At 34.8% G+C, this 15,997-nt stretch overlaps 2 protein-coding genes and 2 long non-coding RNA genes across 4 annotated transcripts in view; 2 read left to right on the top strand and 2 right to left on the bottom strand.

Moving 5' to 3' along the window:
• Window positions 1-24: 24 nt before the first annotated feature.
• LOC111707222 (uncharacterized) lies at window positions 25-8,661 on the bottom strand. The gene is made up of 12 exons (XM_023480285.1): window positions 8,569-8,661; window positions 8,233-8,308; window positions 7,697-7,755; window positions 7,008-7,070; window positions 5,493-5,573; window positions 4,360-4,428; window positions 4,104-4,181; window positions 3,281-3,427; window positions 2,270-2,335; window positions 1,927-2,173; window positions 1,467-1,686; window positions 25-1,352 (listed from the first exon to the last, which is right to left on the bottom strand). The coding sequence occupies exons 2-12, from the start codon at window positions 8,303-8,305 to the stop codon at window positions 719-721; spliced, it is 1,737 nt and encodes a 578-aa protein (XP_023336053.1). The 5' UTR covers window positions 8,306-8,308; window positions 8,569-8,661; the 3' UTR covers window positions 25-718.
• The window catches only part of LOC111707233 (uncharacterized), a 15,808-nt gene continuing 8,468 nt past the window's right edge, over window positions 8,658-15,997 (bottom strand). Inside the window, exons 11-20 of the mRNA XM_023480297.1 lie at window positions 12,909-13,046; window positions 12,437-12,531; window positions 11,825-11,907; window positions 11,527-11,552; window positions 11,368-11,431; window positions 10,611-10,638; window positions 10,438-10,493; window positions 9,850-9,931; window positions 9,401-9,442; window positions 8,658-8,968 (exon numbers count right to left, since the gene is read on the bottom strand). Coding sequence (XP_023336065.1) covers window positions 8,894-8,968; window positions 9,401-9,442; window positions 9,850-9,931; window positions 10,438-10,493; window positions 10,611-10,638; window positions 11,368-11,431; window positions 11,527-11,552; window positions 11,825-11,907; window positions 12,437-12,531; window positions 12,909-13,046 — 689 coding nt within the window. The 3' untranslated portion in view covers window positions 8,658-8,893. The remainder of the gene's footprint in view (window positions 8,969-9,400; window positions 9,443-9,849; window positions 9,932-10,437; window positions 10,494-10,610; window positions 10,639-11,367; window positions 11,432-11,526; window positions 11,553-11,824; window positions 11,908-12,436; window positions 12,532-12,908; window positions 13,047-15,997) is intronic.
• On the top strand, window positions 14,271-14,872 carry LOC111707242 (uncharacterized). Its single transcript, XR_002766396.1, has 3 exons — window positions 14,271-14,489; window positions 14,597-14,658; window positions 14,740-14,872. It is a non-coding gene; the product is annotated as an uncharacterized LOC111707242 (long non-coding RNA).
• LOC111707247 (uncharacterized) lies at window positions 14,953-15,740 on the top strand. Its single transcript, XR_002766397.1, has 3 exons — window positions 14,953-15,204; window positions 15,321-15,389; window positions 15,516-15,740. It is a non-coding gene; the product is annotated as an uncharacterized LOC111707247 (long non-coding RNA).

Genomic DNA, 15,997 nt, shown 5'->3' with positions numbered 1-15,997 from the left:
ACAAATTAATTAAACAAATTGGGCTTAGAGTGTTATTTAAGATTTAAATACATAAAAGGCACATGTTTTCTACAAATTTATAAATAAATAAGTATTGAACAACTTTTAGCCTTTCATACACGACGTACATAAATATATATTTTATATATTAATGTTAATTGTATTATAAATATACTTCAAAAGTATGCTAAAATGTAATATTTAACACTGAAAATGACTAGACTATTGAACATGATGAGATCGTATGTTAAGAGTTAATAATACTGATTTCTAACAAAAATAAGCTGCGTACAAAATACATATTCTACATTCATTCTAATGACTAGCACAGTTGCAATACAACATCTTTGGTCGCGAAAAATAAGATAATAAAAGATTAATTCCGAATTTTTTCTTTTAAAAATAATTTTAAGTTTTGGCAATCTCGTTTTTATTTTAGCTTTTCAATTCTATTAAGTCAATTAAATTTTTTTGCTTTGCATCGGATGTATATATCATATATAGTGCTATTTTAAATGAGACACAGATCTACATGTAACCTCTAACAAATAACATTTACAAGCTTGGAAGAATAACAGCATAATAAAAAATAAGATAACAAAATAACATAAGTTCGTTTGTTGCAGATTTGGCCATTAGGTGATAAATAAGCAGATCGTTATTTGCATAATGCATACATTACATATGTTTCATCTAATACTGTTCTAGCAGCTTAGACTTACAGGTCAGTTTGCTTGGAGCTATAAGACACAGACCGGGACATGGTTCCAAACTTAGTTTGATTAATGGATTGATGTCCAATACTTCCCGCCCTGCTACCCGTGGCGGAGCCGGATATGGACCCGGCTAAATATGAAATGATATTATCCGCCCCGGAGGCGGAAGTTGGTAGACTAAGAAGAGAGCCCGGATTACTGGGTGGTAGCGGACCAGCCTGAGATTGTGCTTTGTAATTTTCTCCTAAGGAGAGATGGTCCAAAGTGTGCGATCTTCTAATCTTCTCTAACTCCTCTCCGCCCCGACCCTGGAAACCATGTTCAGATATTCCGCCAGAAATAAGGGGTTCCTGGATTCTATTGTGTAAACCAGAAATACCGGTCTCCGGAGTGTCAGACTTACGTATTTTCTGAATTCCGCCAATTTGGACAGGAGCACGGTCTCTCAGTTCGCTATTATCCCTTGGCTCTCTAACATCTATTTGTGAAGAACCTTCTTGTTCTCCAGAATATCGTGGATAATTTGACTGTCTGCTGGATCCTGAAGAGAGTATATACGTTCTTCTGGGAGAGGGAGAAACATTTGCCAGATATATTTCCGAGTTCTCGTCAGACAAACCGGTTTCACCAGATAATCTAAACAAAAACAATTGATTGGAAATGAATAAAATATAAGTTTCAATTGAAAAAATGCAACACAAACTAAGAATTCGGGAGTAGCGAAAATATAGCAATATTTCAGCATCTTACCTTAATTGTGATTCTCGATTTTTTATTTGTTGATTTACAGTTCCCACGGTAGTATTTATTATTTGTTCTTTCTCCCTGGGTCTCCTCTCCTCCTGTTCCATTCCTCCTCTAGTCTCTATACCTTCTTTAGTCTCCGTCCTTGCTGAGGCGAGTAGTATATTACTAACATGGTTCTGGTTTAAGTTCTGGTTTAATCTCCTTATCTCACTACTCTCAGAGTCTAAACATAAGATTAATAAATTTCTTGTGACAAGGATTTTCCCTTCAAATTGGGAATTTCGTGTCGTGGAAAATAACCAAAAATCAACTCTATGTCGAAGAAGGTTCAAAGTATGAAAAATTTGGAATTTTATGTCTTCAATTGAACGGTTTGTATTTCTCCTTTACTAACAACAAATAAATTCTTTCGGTAACTTCTTTATATTTTACGAATAGTTATGCAAATAAAGTTGGTTCCTACCGAAGTCTGACTCCCAGCTCTGACTTTTGGAAGAACTTGTTTTGGTTCCATCTCTGCTATCCCCGGACTCGTCAGATTCCCCGCACTTTTCGATATACTGGCGACCTTCGTCACCCCCAAATCGTCCACACTCATCCCCTACTCGTCCCTCCTCAGCCCCAGATCGTCCCTCGTGCTCAGGTTTGTCTGGATTTCTACGTGAAACCTCGACAGTAGACAAGGCGTCGGGGAATATCCATTCGTGAGTCTTCACAAATAAAACATATGAGAAACAAAATACGTTGTGAATAATTCATTGAGCATAAAATATAAATTATTGGCACAAATTTCTCCATATTTCTACCTGTGTTCCAATATCAATGCAGAACTTCTTATCTTTACTCCTTTCGCGTTCTCTCTGCTCCAAAACCTAGAAGGTGTTCCGTTTTAATTCATTAAACTGCAATTTGGGGAATCCAAATTTAAACCCAAACAAGAACTGGTCAATCCTGAATCTTTAGATGCACACATCAACAGATATTTGCTTGGGGTTGCACGGTGTATCTGGGTAATGTTACATAGTCTAAACGCGACATCGCCACTACTGAACTTCTGACTAACTAAATTCCAACCCTACTGCCAATGCAACCTGAGAGAAATGTCCATTTTGTATTATTTGAGGGTAATTTCTGGGCCGAGGGTTGCGGATCGAACAGGAGAGGGGGCCGGGCGCTGTAAAACCATGTGCAAGTGTGTCAGAAATTAAGTATAGCGGATGTGGCATCTACTTTAGGATGAAATATTGTCAAATGTCACGATGCATTGGTTTTTGTTGTGCACGACAATTTTACGTTACGTTACAATGTTGGTCGGATAACATCGTAATGTATAAGTGACTTGAGTTAGAATTGAGTTTAGATTTAATTAACATGGTGAAGTATTTTTACTATGCATTGCCAATGAACTACTTCTTTAGGAAGAGCAGTAGCACTTATGGCCGCCAAAATAGGAAAAAATTCCAACTTCCCATTCATAATTTGTTTTGATACGACCTCAGAGCCGAGATTTTAAAAGTTGAAACCCGATTAAAAACCGGTCTTAGCGTCTAGTCAAGTCAAGACTTGAGTTTTGAATGGCCTTGGGTTTAGTAAAAAAAACCAACCGCCTTGAAGGCCCAGGTCTTCAAAAGCTAATGATTTTAAATTTCGTCTGCTATGAAGAGAAAGCTTCTAGGCAGTCTCATTTGCATGTCAGAACCAATCAGGTACCATCCTGACTAGGGTATTACTTACGCACGAGTCTCCAAATAAGCCGGATTTTAATGGGGTTTAAGTTTTTAAATCTGTGCCCAGGATGCAATAAAAATGCTGAATACCTTAGCAAGGATTGCTGCAGAAACAGCTTCATCATCTTCCTCTTGAGCTCCGTAGCTACTATGAGGTATTTGAACACTGATCCTCTGGCCTCCGTTCCTTTGAACCCTCTCACGGTCCTTATCTCGAGAATATTCTCGAACCCGGCACTAAATTATTTAATTTCTGCAAAATTTGATTTCTAAAAGGAGTGTCAACGATACTTTAATGAAGTGTGCTATCAATGTTTCACCTTTAAACCTGAAGCTGTTCAAACTACTTCAAAACGCCCCGGCCAATAATTGTTAAGTTTAAAGGGACTTTCAGCATAATTTTAAGTAACCATGCGAGATGACAATGCCCGAGTTACAACGGTAATCTTGAAATTTTTACCTGATGTAGATTTAAAAGTGTTCAATTATGATAATTCCTAAATGCGCAAGTCACTTCTGAAGAGAAACCACAATTGAAAATAATCATTTTTGAAATGATAAAAATTGACATCTTAATCAAACTTGCACAAAATCAAATCAAATCATCAGGTCTAGGGATTGTTTTAAGCTCCCTCATACAGGGTGAGGTTTCAATTCACTGTGTACTTAGGTTTTTCAGCCTGGATCTTTCTAAAATTTGTGTTCCTATTACGCTTGCTCGACTTGAAAACATTAAAACCCGATAAGATCCCAGCAGCCGACCAAATTTGAGCCATGCCTCCATTTTACGGAACCTATCATTTGTAAAGCGTATTAAAGAGTTATGTTGTAAATCGGGCGTTGCCACCTTTCCATGGTGGAGCACTTGAATTTAAGCTTACAATCCCTTTAATTCTTAAAAGATTACTGAAACCTGTAAATCTGAGGGTAGAGAGCCTAGTTTCTGGTTTATAAAAGTATTCGGTTTATTCTGCAGCAACGTCAATGCAATCTAAAAAAAATATATCTCATTAGAACCGGAAAATTAAAACCATTAAAAAGGTGGATAGTTCTCGGGCTGTAAATATCAGATATACCTTTGTGCACGAGGACAATACTTTCTAAAGGCAAATCCACGTTAGATTCGTTTTCTCATTATTTCTATGCCTGCTCTTGAAATATAGATATACCTTAAGATCAGATTTAAGCTGCGTATTCTCCTTGTTCAACTGCTGAATCGTAAACTTAGCTTCTACAACCTGATAGATTTATATATATAATTAATAAAAAACGTATATTTAGAAATTCAGTTTAAAATTGGGTATGCTTTTATAAATCAAAAAGTAACAAGATAAACATTATTTCAAAGTTCGATATTCCACTAGTAATGCCAAAATTACCATAACTGGACGTAAAAAAGTCAAGTTTTGAATAATTTTTTAATGTTCTTGTCCTGACTACCTGCTTAAGATTTCAAGAGGAGATATTCAAAGTAATCCCCCGTGCTGTTATTATTATTAATATTAAAGCTATTATTCTATATTAAAGAGAGTGACCGGCTATGTAAGGTAGTTGAACTGAGTATGCAGTGTTGTGGAAAACTTCTTTCGGATTCATTTGAGACATATTAAACTTTTTAAAGATCTGTAAATCCTGAGTTTGAGCGCAAATTCGACGTTCAAAACTCCTACTTTGGGAGTAGATACGTTTTCAGAATGGGTTTTTTTAAATTATTAAATAACGACAACGAAAAATAAAGTAAAAATTATACAGTAAAATAATTAGATGGTTAGGAACAAATTTCTCAAAAGAAATTTGTCAATAAATCAATGCTAAAATCGATCATTTCGTTTTCATTATTATATTGAATTTCTTATTTTCTTTGAATTTATTCGCTGATTTCTTCAAATTCTTCAAATGTCGTCTTTTCAATAATAATTCTAGAAAATCGGCAGAAAATCTTTGTGAATAATGAGAAACCAGAATAATGAGAAAATAGAAGCTTGCTAATAATTGAACAAGAATACTTATTTTCGCACGATTAGATTAATTTTTATTTTCTCAACATGTTCCTATGTGTGGTTTATTGTAGAACTTTTTTACATTATATGTCGTCGTTATTTAATAATTTAAGAAAACTAATTCTGAAAACGTATCCACCCCCAAAGTAGGAGTTTTGAACATCGAATTTGCGCTCAAACTCAGGATTTACAGATCTTTAAAAAGTTTAATATGTCTCAAATGAATCCAAAAGTAGTTTTCCACAACACTGCATACTAAGTTCAACTACCTTACATAGACGGTCACTCCCTTTAAAACAAACCTTCTGTGTTTGTGTTGCTAGATCTCTAGAAATCAGGTTCTTGTCCGCGCTGAACTTCTCCCCGACATTTAACAACTTCTCCTGAATCAAATCAAATACAATAGAAGTACATTTATTTACATGCACTTGTGCTATAGTACAGTTAACAGAAAGACCCGCGACTTAATGGACAGTTTATCAGGCGACTTTACATATGTTTATGTTTTAATGCTCAAAAAAGGCAGACCACATTTTGGAAATGGCAGGACTAAGGCTATTTTGTGATTATAGTTNGGGGGGGCCACAAAACGTATTACTCTCCGGAAAATTTAAACAGTGTTTAAACATAACTTAGAATTGTCGTAGGAGGCTGATTTTTTGCATGCAAACTCAGAATTATGTATATTATATGCATTTTTGGTTTTGAAGGAAACTGAGCAAAAGTGCACGCGCGCGCGCTTTTTGTGAAAAATGCGACATACATGTAAATATGTGGAAAGATGACCAATAATGTAACTGCCGGCTACTAGCGCGCCGGTCAGAATGCTCGAATATTAATTTGACCTCCGAAATGAATTCCTCATGCCAAATTACCTGTAAATTGATATACATGTAAAAAATGTACTAAGATGACCCATAATGTAATGGTTGGCTACTAGCGCGCCGGTCAGAATGCTCAAATATTAAATTTGACCTCAGAAATGAATTCCTCGTGCCCAATATTCTGTAAATCGACATACAACATGTAAATATGTGGGAATTGACCCATAATGTAACTGCCGGCTACTAGCGCGCCGATCAGAATGCTCGAATATTTATTTTGACCTCGGAGACGAATTCCTCGTGTCAAATTACCTATAAATCGACATAAAACATGTAAAAAATGTACTAAGATGACCTATAAAGTAATGATTGGCTACTAACGCGCCGGTCAGAATGCTCCAATGACTATTTTGACCTCGGAAATGAATACCTTGTCCCAATTTTGCTGTAGTTTGATGTTTGATTCTAACTTAGGCCAAACTTAGCACATAAGTATTCAAAGATATTTTCTTTTATTGCGCGCGGGCGCGGACATTTAAGCCTTTGGAGGTGAATTTTTTTAGCGCATATTTGTTTCACGAGTGTTAGGAAAAATGTTCAAGTGCAATTAATGATTTACTGTCAAAAAGTCGCATTTTTTTCAGAAAAGGCGCGCGCGCACTTTTACTCAGATTTCTTCAAAACCAAAAATGTAAAATACATAATTCTGGGTTTGCATGCAAAAAATCAGCCTCCTACGACAATTCTAAGTTATGTTTAAACACTGTTTAAATTTTCCGGAGAGTAATACGTTTCATGCCCCCCCCCCCTTTCGGGTCTTTCTGATTAGGACTGTACTACTACTTTAACAAACATTTACTTATCGGAAGCGAGTATATCATCTCATTAATTTCCTTCTATACTTTTTTAATCACGATTTAACATGATGAAAGTGATCAGACTCGAGAATTCAATATTCATATCTTAATTAAATGGTTTGTTCCTTTATCTTACCTCTAGTGATATATTGTTTCTTTGTAATCTTTTGTATGCTTCCTGGAGACGTTCATATTTAGCCTATATTAAACAATTGATCAACAATATGACAAAATTGTTAAGGGGATAAACTGTGTTTATTACTGGTTTAAAGGGACTGTTGTAGTTTGAAGAGACCCTATATAAAAAAATAAAGAGAGGCACGTAAGATTCACACTCTTAACATTTTCCCTAATAAAGATTTAGAAGATAACGTTATTTACCTAACTTGAAAACTGTTAACTTCAAATAATTCCTCCATTGTTTTCAAATGTGCAAATCAATCAAGACAACACACAAATTGAAGATAATCTGAGGCCGAATTTAAAGAATTTGTGCCGCAGCTTAAATATGGTTGGTTCCACTTAAAATTGTATCAAATGTTTCAAGATTTAAGCCGGCGCTTAATTTAAACCGGGTTTTGGCGGATTTAAGCCGCGGCTCAAATTCTTTAAATTCAACCTCAGTTTTACTAAAATTTAAATTCCCTACGCGGGGCCTACATTTACACCAACTTTCTCCAAGTTTACAAGTATAGAATTGATATCTAATTGATACTTGATCAGACTAAGATTTTAATGGTACCGGTGAATCGGACATCCCGATCTATTATTGGAGACTTACTTGAAATTACATTTAAAGATCCTTAAAACACTAAATCTATTCACCTTAAACTCATCCTGAGAATCTGAGGCAGAGGATACAGTGGAGGCAATAGAGTTTGGTCCTAGTTATGAAATAGAAATAGAATTTCGTGGGATATTTCAGCTCAAAATCCAAAATGAAGTCTGGTTTGATCTATTTCAACGAACAATTTCAGCTACAGTTGGAACTGATCAATAAAATAGGTATTGAAGTATACCCCGGGCACTGGAAATATCTAGTGAGAAATACTAGAAGAGAATTTACCCCCAAAAAAGATTCAGTTTGTTTTGTATCCATGGTTCTCTCATGAACAATTAAAATTTTTTTTAATTTCTTTATCAATGCTTAATATTCTTTATTGAAAACAGGGGCGTATTCAGAAAATTGTCCGGGGGTGGGGGGGTTTTAAATTTGTTCTTTCCAGGGGGGGGCAAAGCACATGTTGGGGTCTGAAAACCCCCTGAAATCAATAGATTTCACTGGTCCGGAATGGCCCCCCTCCTGAATACGCCTCTGATTGAAAAGGCTGAATAACTTAGACTGGATAAATGATATTAACCTGAGTGAACATGATCAACATCTACAGGGTCAACAAAGTCCCTATGCAGGGCCATATAATCGTAGCGTCGCATTGTCTAGTAACAAACAATAATAAATACATATACAGCTCTTCTACTAAATTATCTCAACCACAAATCTTAATAAATTTGTTTAATGAATAACAACAAATATATTAAATAATCATGAAGGAAATATTCACTATTTTAACACTTACAAAAGCTATCTTCTTAATATTACTATTATTTGATTAACTGAAAATTTTGAATACCAGTGTTCAATCACTTGAAAAAAGCTTAGCTTAACTATTTGATAATGTCTGAGTAAGATTTATTACCAGTTTCTTTATGGGACATGGTGTTTATTGAATGTGCTGCTTGTTACTAGATTTTAGCTGTTTTAGACCCTTGGAAGACATTGATTTCATCTGAAAAATTCAATCTGTAAAATGAAATACATTAGTATTCCACAATCTGAGAATTAACAAAGGATATTGACGATGCAATGTCAAAAATGGAACTTAAGTAACTTTGGTGTCACATAGCGGCCAATCTTGGAACTATATATTTGCAAATGGGATAGACTGAATGTAATCCTTATTTGGTCGCCAGTATGGGTGTGGCGCTGTCTGGCAGTATATCAACTAGATATAACATCACTCATCAGCTTTCATCTAGCCGTCTCTCTATTTCATTGAACACCTTTTCACTAAGCGGAGAATTCTTTGTAATCAACTCCTAAACATTAATGAATTAAGCAGAGATAAAACAATAATATATTTAACACTTTAAATTGTTTAAGTTTTTGGAAAATGAAACATGTCAAAATCGATTGAAACTAAACTTAAAAGCTATAGCAATGGAGCACTGTCGTAGGAGATGATCCAAACAGCTTAGAGAAGATAAAAGTTTATTTTTTTTAGCATACTTCATGAACACAAGCAATGGAGCACTGAAGTAGGAGATGATCCAGACAGCTCATATGAGATAAAAGTGTATTTTTTTTTAGCATACTTCATGAACACACGGACCCACATTAAAGTAATATCGAATAACTTCGGATCTTAAATTTAATTTTAAAATAGGATTTTAGGTTTTTAAAACAGAAATGGATAAATTTTGATATGGTTGGTTCTAGTATTCATCCTAACAATAGATAAATGTTTTTACCTGATGTAGATCATGATCAGTTTGCCCTCTTCTAAATACATCCTGAACATGTAGAGTACAATTTTCAAATTATAACAATTATTTACAAAACATTTTAAATGAATTTATAATTTAAATTTGGTGTGGATAACAAATAAAAAAGTTTTAAACAAAGAAGGAGACTTCAATAACGTCCTATGGTTCTCAAAACGATCAGCGGATGAACTTAGTATTCTGACTTAAATGCAGTGTTCTAATGGTGTAATCAAAATAAAAGAGCATAGACATCAACAAGAATACAGAATAAAGATGCATGTAATTATGACTGTAGGAAGGAACACTCCATAAATTTCAGTATGGCCGTCTCTGAAGTCTCATCCTTTGTGGTTAATCCTGTATAAACATGGATTCAAGATGATAAGGAAACTACAGATTTCTGAGTTGATAATGAATATCTATGTAATCCTAACCTTCTCTGTATCCAGCATCTTAATCCAGGTATCTAATACAATACTGCTGATATTAGGTCCAACTATACCCTGGTTCTTTAACCTGCATACAATACAAGATTTATCAGTTAGCAATCAAAGTAAAATCAGGATCGTCAACGTATAAGTGCCATCAACGAATTACAGCACTGAAACTCTTAAATCTGGAACCATGATACAATATTTTATAAATAACGTCACCAGAGCTGAGATTGGACATGCTTTGCTTAACCCTGAGTAAAAACCTGTTTACTGTCTAATCACACCAGAGAAAAGACTGAACGAAGATACGAGCTTTAGCAAGAATCGGTATTAGTCTTTCTGGTTTTTACTCAGAGACATGGTTTTCAGGAGCAGCACTTTAAAATGGGATCTTTACTTTTCAACTCTCACCAGAGATTTTGAAGATTTGAGGATATTTTCTAAAATCTAGATCGACAAATAACGAGTTCTAAATCACTTTAATCAAAATTAATTCTTAACTCGCATTATTATGAATTGTTAATAGATAAAAAGTTACTTAATTCCGTTAACAATCCCTTAATAAAACTAAAAAATTGCATTGTTTACCTCTCTGTATAAATAATTGAAAATATGCTGAGAGGAGTGCGCCTGGAACAAGCAGCCTTAGGAAATCCATTTTATTTTACCATTTTCAATAAATTCATTTTTGATAAATGATGCCAATATTCTTATTGTAAATCTATTTCATGTATTTATTATTTAATCAAAAATGAATATTCCTTAGCCAGGGCCTTTGAGGGTTTCTTTCTAGATGAAGGAAAATTTTCTTTAATAGTCTGTTAACATTGCTTAGTTTCGATTAATAACCCCATCCTCTATTAAGAAAGTAGGATTGACTTCTACCAAGCTTTTAAACAGCATGGATACACATAAACTTTAACACAAGAAGAAGCTTCAATTTTCACCTTTTCTCAGTTTATTCATCAACTTACAATTTGACAAAAGCTTATTTAAAATCAAAACTTGGTTAGAAAAGTCGTCATTATTGCCTTCAGCGTTCCGGATCCGGTCGGATCCGGATCATTTGGTCGGATCCGGATCCGTATCAGGAAACGTTGATATGGATCCGGGTAGCGCCAAAAATTAACCAAAACCATAGAATAAATAAACCAAAATGGTTCGTAAATGTATTATTTACATGACGAAAATTTTTCAAAATTATCTTTAATAATTTAATGTTTACATTTATATAATAGTAATGACGACATTTTTAACTTTAGGATTACTATAGTTTATAAATTATAACCTTGCATAAAATTTAATAGGGAAAATCCGATTCACGGAATCAAAAGTTACCTCGGATCCGGATCCGGATCCGTATCAGAGTCAGGATCCGGATCCGCATCAAAATGATACGGATCCGAAACACTGATTGCCTTGTTTTCAACGCCGTACACTGTAGAATCAACGATATTGTCAAAAATATAATTAATCCAATTTTCAAATATTCAATATATTGTAAAGAATATATTTTCCCTTTTGATTGGCTGTTCCACTTTAAACACTTTATTACCAGTCTCTAATTTTCTTTTAGAATTCCCTAAAATACAGTTATCATGATAATTATCTATATTTATCAAAATATCTATATCTATATTAAAAATAAAAAATAAATATGAAATAGAGTAATAATACCTGCCTTAGCACTCCCAGAAGAAGAACTAAGGTGAAAGATTGAAAAGCTTTAAAATATGAACTAATAATAACTTTAAAAGTTTGGTTTTGTATCCATTCCACGCTCGTAGAATGATGAGGTGTGGCGCAAAATATTTGACTGCAAAAAAGCTAAAGGTCTTAGAGCATTTTCAACACATTTGCGTGTAAAATGTGAATCATAAGAGGGTGGGGTATTCAATTCCGTTCAATTCCGTTCAATTTCATTCAATTCCGTTCAATTCCGATCAATTCTCTTCATTTCTGTTCAATTCTTTTCCTGTTCTCAGATGAGGTGAAATGACTACGGTTAGATAAGCACTTGATCATGTGACCTTCAAGATCGGACTGAGTACACCTCGCCTAGACAAATATTGTTACTACGGAAATATTGTATTTTACTCAATGATTGATATATAGGGTTACCTACAGAAGATGCGACTTTAAACCTAAACGTGTTAAATATTATTATTCCAATGTTGAATTAATTCTACTGCCTTGAATGGCTTATTTAATGGTTTGGCACAGAACAAAACAATTTTACAGATGATGAAGGGGACAATAAATAAATTGAAAAAGTGTACAATAAGTTCCGTACAGTCGTCTCTAAATTCTCATCCTTTGTGGGTAACCTTGTATTTTCTGAAAAATTCATTTATCCACCGGTCCCAAGTATAGTAAGAATAACATGGAATTATCGCAAGAAACGTTGAAGAATGAAAATATTAATCTTGAGGAATATGTTCGATATAAAACCTTCCTAGCTGGATAACTAACCGGCCCCTCCCCACAAGAAAAGGGGCGAGAGAGAATTCTAAAAAAGAATTTATTATAAAGCCCTGATAACAAAGTGAAAAAAAAATTCCTTTTTAAAATTTAAAAAGTTTCTTACCTGACACAGATGACAATCTGCATATTCCGAATTATCCATTATCTCCCCAGTACACAGCAAGTAATGGCTTTCTATTCCGATTAATGTAGAGAATCCTGAAAATAACAGAAAATTTTATATACCATTTTAAAATAAATAAAATAATGAAAACTAATAGTTTAGACCCGCCTAACCAGGGATTGATTAATGAATGGAGTTTAAGGGTTAAGCATTTTTATCTATAAATATAGTGCCATTAGCACAATTTTAATCTTTATATATTTATACATTTTCTTATATATATTTACACATTTTCTTATTTATATTTAAACATTTTATTGAAAATATGTACGCCAGAATTAAAAAAGATTGAATAGTGCTATTTCTCACTTTGAAATCCTAGCTAGCTTGTTTTCCGTTTCGTTCATAATTTACTTTTTGTCGTTAACAGATTTCTTATAAATTTTGAAAAATGATATTTTAGAATCCTAACCTAGAGTACACTTCTCACACGGAATAAGTCCTGTATTCTTGAGAGTAGTTCTCCAGTTAACCACCTGCCGTCGCCAGGCGTTAAACTCTTTCTTCTCTTTCGATACTCGGCTCCCAGATTTCAGTGGGAATCCACTTACTTTAACTTATTCTTTAAGAATCTGGACAAAAAAATGAAAATGTTAAACAGTTAAACCTTGAGTCATCAGCTGACTTTCAAACGTAAGTCTGTGCTGAACTTTGTGATAGAGAAAAAAGGAAGGAGAACCTGATAGTTCACAACCTAGTTGAACCTAGGCCATGAAATGAAGAATGGATATGATAGAAAAAAAGCTGATAATGCTTCATATAAGAAAGTTCTACTCTCTATTAATATTGAAATAGACACTGAGATTGATATCAAATTTCTGAGAAGAGTGGGTGATGGTGATGGTTAAAAATAGCAGTAGACCCCTAATAGTTGGTCTTGAAAACCCTGTATTTAGAACTATAACTCTCAAGAGCTCAAGGAAACTGGCAGATACTAAATTCAAAGATGTTATCATCATACCAGATTTAACTAAACAGCAGAGACAAGAGGACGAGGATGTGAGAGTACTTTGCAATACAAAAAATGTGGAGCGAGTTGGAGAGTACCTTAACTTCATGTGGTAGGCGGTCGGACCATGAGGCTGAAAAAGAGCTATAAAGGTCAAAACAAGCACCAATCAAGAACCGCCGGGGAGAAACGAAATGAGATAGAATACTCTCGGGAACACCAATCGGATAACCAGAGACAGGATCCAGAGAGAGAAGGGGGAGGGAGGAGGGGGAGGAGGATACAATGAGAATGGAGGAGCAGAACCCTACTAAGAACGGGAGACACTAAGTATTCTCTATCTAAATGCCCAAGGTATAATTAGTAAACTAAATGAACTTCAAGTTGTTAGTAATGACCTAAAACCATCTATTATATTGGTCACCGAATCCTGAGCCCGTGATTTAATAAATTCGGTAAAATACGGCTCGGGTCAAAGCTGTCGATGGGCCTTATTTACGGCTTGAGCTTTCGGGTTCAAGCTGCATCTTATTTTCAACAGAGTTGAGTTAAAAAAAAACTGGTTTAATATTCTATTTGGTGGATTTTCAAGGTAGGAATTTGTAAGATCTGAGGATCCTTATAAACTAATGTGTGTTCAGGGTGTTCAGCGACAAGACGTTACTCAGTGTGTTCAACCAGGAATTCTCTACAAACATTCGATCAATCACACAGAACTCTACATGGACAAATTTTTACTAATCAATCACGTGTTCAATTCAATAATTAATTGAGATTTTTAATATATAACTATCTAAAGGCCAATTTTTATAATGAATAACCTGATTTTATTTTATAATGCAGAACCTGAGTTTTATGGTTAAAATGTTTTATGATTTAACATATATATATATAATATTTAGCCAAAACCTATATACTGTCTCGCCAAAGCCTAATTAAAGCCTAGTCTAAAGCCTCAAAAAACTGTAAATAATGAGTTTTATCTTTCAGAACACAATGGGTTAGTTGCCCCCTTCTAACCTGAAATTGTGTTTCTTTCTCCAGGTCTATAAATCATCCGTAATAAATACTTAAGGCTAATAAACGTTGAATGTTCCTTACACAACGTTGAAAAATTTTATTCCTACGGATGGTTTATAAGATATATGTAGATAATTGTGATTGTTGTGATTCCTCTAAATAGTTCCGGGCTCGTATCCGTGCTTTAAACCAGGTGAAAAATTGCAAATATCTAAAATGAGCTTAAGTAATATCCTGACTTCTCACAAATCTCTCAACGTAATTCTCATGCTAGGCTGGCACGAGTCCTGTTGATATATAACTTCAACTTGCTCCGCTGACTCGCGGAGAAATTCTACTGATCTTCAACATGCAGATATCTCCCCTGCGTGTTTGACTCCTGAGATGGTTCCGTTCTCTTCTAATCTGAGTTGGATCATTTCTCTTCTACTCCCACCTACTAATTTTGACATCCTGAGTCTAAGGAAGTCTATATAAAGACCTCCGTTGTCAAGACTCCGACATCACCGGAAGCTGAGTCATCCTTGTCCTCTGGATCCTCAGCTCGTGCTCCAGAATATCCTTCTGGTACTCTAGAGACCTATATACCTCTACGTACCAGACCTGCACAACTTTGGCTTAGTTGTCTCCTCTACTCTGGTTTCTCCGACGAGAAACATTGTTGCTCCCCTCCGATACCTCCACGGAAGGGCTCTGATTCTGTATCCCTGGTCTAGCTCCTCCTCTAGATCAAATACAGGTAATAAATCTAAAAATCACGATGCTTGTGATGAATGTGAGAAAGTCACCACTTAAAAAAGGATATTTGAAGTGACACATGAAAACTTTGATCGGACTAAATAAGCTCATTTTTAGTTATCCTGTTCTCGACTGCGGTGCAATTTAATGAACTATAGGCTACAAACCTCTGGACAAATCAACATTGTAAGTTTATTTTCTCATTATATAAATAATTGAATAGTTAACCTGGAGAAAGTTTTATTTTAAAGGCTAAAATTTTATTATTGTCATGCATATAATTAACCCTGGACTGATTTATTGTGTTTTCAGTTCACGGTTGAGTCCTGTATAAACTGCCTACCTGAAATATATACATAAGATTTAATCAGTGCAAATAGAGGTGAGCCGAAGAGAAAGAGTTCATGCTCGCTCTTATGTTTGTAGTTATTACCTGGTCTCCTATAGGTAAAAATGAGCACAGAATTGGCGCATTCCGGGTTCTTTTGAGAACAAGACTCAACCTTGAGCCTTATTCTCCACTAAAAACAACCAAGGTCGGTTTTATTTTCATTGGTCTTAACTCCTTAAGTCGAGCCGAAGATCTTGCAGCTGTCAATTACGTGACACAAGCTGTCGTCAGAGTTGGGTCTTAAAGTCGCGGGCTCTGAGAGAATAACGAGATTCCCAGAAGACTAAAGGGAAAAGATGTTGCTAAATGTCCCTAGCAACACCAACTATTTTCCAAATATACAAGTAAGTAAATATGAAAATGGTATATATCCCTTTGGATCTTATGCTAAAACTACCTTAAA

Source organism: Eurytemora carolleeae, unplaced genomic scaffold (assembly GCF_000591075.1).
Source record: "Eurytemora carolleeae unplaced genomic scaffold, Eaff_2.0 scaffold39, whole genome shotgun sequence".
Classification (NCBI taxonomy): domain Eukaryota; kingdom Metazoa; phylum Arthropoda; class Copepoda; order Calanoida; family Temoridae; genus Eurytemora; species Eurytemora carolleeae.
This window is presented reverse-complemented; position numbering and strand designations above follow the sequence as displayed.

Bases quoted from the DNA above. Each gene is read 5' to 3' on its own strand.
- LOC111707222 (XM_023480285.1), bottom strand. From the start codon at position 8,305: ATGCGACGCTACGATTATATGGCCCTGCATAGGGACTTTGTTGACCCT. The intron at 5,574-7,007 runs GTAAGATAAAGG...GATTTGATTCAG, and splicing joins GAAACAATATATCACTAGAG to GAGAAGTTGTTAAATGTCGG. The intron at 4,429-5,492 runs GTTTGTTTTAAA...TAAATCTATCAG, and splicing joins TAGCAACACAAACACAGAAG to GTTGTAGAAGCTAAGTTTAC.